The 5992-nt window shown below is 41.9% G+C and overlaps 1 protein-coding gene across 1 annotated transcript; it reads right to left on the reverse strand.

Annotated features, from left to right (window-relative positions):
* Nucleotides 1-247: 247 nt before the first annotated feature.
* On the reverse strand, nt 248-5992 carry LOC121443841 (spindlin-2-like; the record flags this gene model as incomplete). The annotated part of the gene is made up of 3 exons (XM_041645605.1): nt 248-262; nt 5240-5384; nt 5478-5992. Coding segments are annotated over 3 exons (675 nt in total), but the record flags the coding sequence as incomplete, so codon positions are not given.

Consider the following 5992-nt stretch of genomic DNA (forward strand, 5'->3'; position numbering starts at 1 on the left):
TTGAAATTTCTTCTCATCTTGAGAAGAATGTTTGCTACAGAAATACTGTCATAGTAGTACTGAGAGTGTAAGCTGTCTCAGCAAGGAGAAGTAACTAGAGGAATCCCCCAGGAGTTAGGCTCAGTGTCCCAGGAATTACGCCCAAGGAAAGTCAATGAACTCATGGATGGAAGATAAAACTCAGCCTAAATAACACTCCAAATCATTTAGGTGGAACATGAGATACTCTTGCAACAGTTTCAAGATGTCAAAAATTCCTGTTCTAGAACATAAGGGGAACACAATGATGTGGAGCTGAGAGTGCATGGCAAAACTGATTGGATCTGGCAAAAATTATGGAAGCATACCAAGGAAACCACCAGGGGGACAAAACCCTAAGAAATCTGTATGACAACATATCATGTTTACAATTCTGTGATTTTTAGACAAAGGAAAGATCCTAAATATGTCACTGCCACACTGGTGATGATTAACCCATTCCATCGTAGTGTGACTCCCTGTTGTGTTTAAGATAACCTGTCAATTCTGTCTATTTAGGTACAGGGAAATTTGCATTGTTTGCAGAGATTAACTAACAGCATCATTTACTGAGAAGCAAAGGCAAGGCAAAGCAATCATAGACATGTTGTTGAATGCTGATGACGTTATTGGGAGTTTTGTGTGTATTTTCTTAAAGGGAAATCATCGGTGACTCTCATGCATGAAGAGATCCTATCTCTGTGATGTGTCTGGAAGGACTGAAATAAATAAACTAAAATAGTTTTTTTTTCTCACCCTCTAGTAACATTTTTTTTGCTATATCCAAATAAGTGTGTTGCATGAGTTTCTTCCACTCCTTCAGCCAATAGCCACTGAGATACCAGCCCATTGAGATGTGGTCTCTCTCTCTTTCAAAAACCAACATTTACCTTCAGCTTGATCTCTTGCTTCCAGTTTCCCTTCCGGCCTCTATGCTTCTTTCCTGATCCCGCTGAGGGCTTTTGTCAGGGATGGTCATCTGTAAGTTTTTGCCCTTTAAAGATATAATCATTCTATTAATCACAATTCTAAACTGGTGTGGGGGATTATTTGACTAAGGAAAGGAGAAAGCATACATAGAGGCAGGAAACCTTACCTTTGCAAATGACCCATTTGGAGGCCCTACTTCAGGCTCCTCTCTTCTCCTATTCTTGTTTTTTTTTATTAGTTTAGGACAAGATTAAAACTCAATATAAATGTCTGTGAACAATGAATGAGTTAAGTATGTGTGACCACCTTGATGTCTGCCTGTCTGACAACAGGGGCAGAGTTGATGGGCATCTGACGCATAGCACAGGATTGTCAGCAATCAATCTCTGGTCCACCTAAATCTACAGCATAAGAGTTGTCATGGTTGCTCATCTGATCCTCTTCATATGATCTCCATCCACAGAGATGTCAAAAAAATCCTCCCCTGAAAAGGCAAGTTCTTTTCAAATGAAAGATTATACAGCAGAAGAGACATGGAAGATTTATTAGGGCAAGCTCTTGAAAGGATAAAGTGATGGTAGTAATTCATTGCTTAATTAAATAAAGAAACTGCTTCCCCTGTTAATTTAGAACATAGGTGGGAGGAGAGAGAGAACAGAATGCTGGGAGCAAGAAGCAGTGTGCCCAGAGACACCATGATCCACTCTCGTGGGAAGACGTGATAGCTCTCCTCTCTGAGGCAGAGGGCAATGCAGCCAGCAACCAGGTTAGACCTGTTGAATCTTTCCTGGTGAGCACACTCGTGATGCTACATAGATTATTAGAAATGGGTTAATAGGCTAAACTAATGGGCCAGGCAGTGTTTAAAAGAATCGTTTGTGTGTAATTATTTCTGGACATTAGCTAGCGAGGTTGCCCTGGTGCTGGTTACACAGCTCCACTGCTCAAATTACTACAGAATGGCACTCAGACATGTGGAAAACTGAATCCACTGAAAGCCTGAGAAAGTGCGGGAACGAGTAAAGCATGTTTTCTTTTTAGCAGCTATATCTCGGGTCTGCACTACTTGCTAGTAGAAAGCAAGCACACTCATTTAAGAGAAGATTCCTGACTCACCTTCAGCTGCAAAACCCTGCTGCTGTTAAGTGGTCCTGCCACGAAACATTTAAATGGTGTTGATAAAAGCCAGCTGAATGCTTGTTTGTTTTCAGCAGTAGCAGGAAAAAAAAACTGTGATGTTTTACAATGCCGGAATTCTGGGCCATCCTGCCAGAACAAACTCTGACTGTTTGAGTCAGGAGGGCCAGCTACAAAGAGAGGGCTTGAGTGTTGTCTTTTGCAGCTTGTTTGATGGCAAGGACCTTGAAACACTGTAGACTTGTGGCACTGAATGCGGCTCTGGCCGGTACCTCAGCCATAAGGTTGGAATGGCAGAAAGCTAAGGAATAGGCTACATCTAGCTGGCAAAGCCACCTTTTCGTCATATTGAGATTGCTGTGTAAATTAAGGATTCATGTGGTCAAAAAAACAAAGAGAGATATTGAGTAAAGAGAGATTCAAAGACAAAGAAAATTTTTAAATGATTTACAGTGTGTTAAAAATATGTGCAGGCTAAAAGTTGAAGTTCTTAAAGTTAAAATAAAATGAAGAGAGTTGTTGGTTGCAGTAGTACACACCTTTAATCCCAACACTTGGGAGGCAGAGAGAGATTGACCTCTGTAACTTCAAGGTGTGGTAGCACATACCTTTAATCCCAGTGCCGAGAAGGCAGAGACAAACAGGTCTCTGTGAATTCAGGTGTAGTACCATACACCTTTGATCCCAATGCTGGGAGGCAGAGACATGTGGATCTCTGAAACTTCAAGGACAGCCTGTTCTACAGAGTTATTCCAGGTCAAAGATACAGAGAACCTGTCTCAAAAGGCAAAAAATAAAAAGGAAAAATAAATCAGAGCTTAAATTGAAGCTAACAAAGATGGAAAATACACAGAGAATTTTGATACTGTATGCTATTTTGCTCTGTTTGAATCATTTGAATGCTGAGGAAGGAGCAATAGCTGCTAAAAGATATTTGTTTATAAATGCTGCTGAACTAATCCCACATAGATATTTTGAAAGTGCCTTGACGTTAAAATTTGGATCTAAGGACATGATGCTTTGGAAAGGAGGTTCTTATTTTGTTTTCAGAGAGGGTGAGAGTCTCTGGACTGCCACTATCCCAATATGGTATTACGGATCATGACTTTCCTCATATGACCTCCGTCCACAGAGATGTCAGAAAAATCCTTCCCTAAGAGGGCAAGTTCTTTACAAATGAAAGATTATACAACAGAAGAGACATGGAAGATTTCTTTGGGCAAGCTGTTGAAAGGATAAAGTGATGGAAGAAGGTCATTGCTTAATTAAATAAAGAATCTGCTTCCCTTGATAGGTTAGAACATAGGTGGGAGGTGTAAAGAGAACAGAATGCTGCTAGAAAGAGGAAGTGAGCTCAGAGATGCCATGCACCCCTCTCCCGGGCAGACACGGGAGCTCTGCTCCCTGAGGCAGATGGCAATGCAGCCAGCCACCAGGTCAGACATGCTGAATCTTTCCTGGTAAGCGCACCTCATGCTGCAACATACATTATTAGAAATGGGTTAAGAGGCTGAAAATACTGGGCCAAGAAGTGTTTAAAAGAATACAGTTTTTGTGTTCTTATTTAGGGGCATAGGCTAGGTAGTCAGCCATGGTGCTGGGGACGCAGCCCCGCTGCTCAAATTACTACTATAAAGGGGGAAATTGAAGAAGGGAAGGAAGAAGAGAGAGAGAGAGGGAGAGAGAGAGAGAGAGAGAGAGAGAGAGAGAGATATGGAAGAATGGATGAATTCAATCATTCATTGGAAAAATGAATGAACCAAAGAATGAGGAGACCTAGAAGTATAAAATGTGCTGCATTCCCTGTGAGAGTCAGGTCATATGAAAGATGGACATTGTTTTGCACTGAGGAGGAGGATTTTTCCATTTTGCCTTCTTTTTGCTCCAAGCCCAGCCACAAGAGTGATGATGAGGACTTGGAAAAGAAGAGGTGAGGGTGTACCAGAATTCCCTGGTATAAGTTATCACCCAAATTGTAGCCAAATCACCTGACCTGAGACAGCTGATCTACATGCTGGACCCTAACTGGCAGTTTGACAACTCTAACATTTTAACCAAGTTTGTGAAGATCAAGGAAGCAAAAATCGCCCTGTTACAGGATGGCAGGATCCTTACATGATGGGAGTCAGACATCAATACCATACTGGTATTTGGGGGTCTGATGGGTTTGTGGGGTCTTTGCCACACTCCACCTAGCATCAGGGATTCCCTCGTTTACTGATTTGATGGAGATCGGTGCATTCATCATATGTGTGCATGTCACACATTAGTGGGCATCAATGTGTACATGTTTATCCTGTGTGTGGATGCATCTGTCGATGAGATTTATAGCCCAAGTCCTACAGAACATGATCAATGAAAGGGAACACTGTTTTCCAGATATGACATGGCAATTATTTAAATGAACACACAAGGGTTGGATGGCATGCAAAGGACCAATGAGAGTTCAAGGAATACCGAATCCAGGCATGACAAAGTAGGTGGCAGACAGAATTCTGACAAAAGGAAGTAGATAGCGTGACGTCCATCCCACTGCAGAAGAGCAACTGGGCGGAGACACTTTTCTCTAAGCAGGAGGCTCCTGGTCACTCAACATGCTCCAGTGGATTTCAAACATCCAGTGACTTACAGCCAGTACGAATTAAACTATTCATCAAATGAAACCTAATTTCCTCTGATTTTGAGTATATATTTGTGTCCCTTCCTGATTAATCTACTCTTTATCCTCTTAAGTCCCAATACCTCACTCTGATATCTGTCACATCTTTCCAGTTGACATGTTTTTCCCTCAAGCTTTATCCCGCCCCGAGATCCTACAACTTTTGTTCCCTCTCCACTACTCCCTAGACAGCCATCTTGTCCTTTACCACACCAAGCATTCCCAGTCCATCCTCTCCAAGGGGAAAGACCATAAATCCTGCTTTGTTTTGAGGCATGTATTTCTGTGATGTCCCATCCACCAAACATAATCCATCATTCACCAAAGAACAAAACATGTTCACAAATTTTTATTTTTCGAGCAAGAATATTCCATTGGAAAAAAATACCAGGATTAATAGAAGACCTGCGGTATCTCTGAAAAAAACACATTCCCCAAACACAGTTTTAAGTGTGCCCCTCAAATTTTGAGAATTTCACTTTAACAGATCTTCACCATATCGTAGACATAGATATGGAAGTCATTATTAAACTTGATGAAATACACAGAAGGTTTGGTGGGAACTTGGCAAATAATTTTACCTATCTCTTGGGTTCCATCTTTTTTGTTGTACTGCACACCTTTGCCTGCCAAGGAATCCCTGCCTAATTCCAAAGTCACCTCTACTGGAGGACATTCAGGCATGATGTGGACGTTGCCTTCAATGGAGCCATCAAGATGGTGGTAAAGGTACAGGACTGGATCATTCTCCTTGACAATGTTGAAAAAGGTCATCCTGGTCTGCACCTCATCTGGGACCATGACACTGCACTCCTCCTTAGAGCCTGGCATGATGTGGAGGTTGCCTTCAAGGTAGTCATCCAGGAGGTGGTAAATATACAAGACCGGATCTTTCTTGTAGGTAATATAGAACCAGGTCTTCATGATTGGCACCTCCTCTAGGACCATCCCATTCCAGTCTTCCTTAGAGCCATTTGTGCCCGTGAATGTATGTTTCACTGCTCTGCCAACTATGGTTTTTGACAGAAGAGTGTCTGTCACCTGAGGAAATGGCACATTATTAGGCAGGATCTTAAGGTTTAAAATCCTTTCATCGCTGTGAAGCTCCAAGCCATAGACACAATCAATCCCATCATATTTCAACAAATAGAGAGAGGGATATGTTGGCAGTTGATCTAGAATGATGGCTTTCCACTGGGTGACTGGTTCATTGGCTTCCTTCCAGCCATGAGAAATTCGGCGGCCAAC

The sequence above is a fragment of the Microtus oregoni genome, unplaced genomic scaffold, assembly GCF_018167655.1.
Source record: "Microtus oregoni isolate MIOR12 unplaced genomic scaffold, Mior012 000113F_ref0000058, whole genome shotgun sequence".
NCBI classification, from domain to species: domain Eukaryota; kingdom Metazoa; phylum Chordata; class Mammalia; order Rodentia; family Cricetidae; genus Microtus; species Microtus oregoni.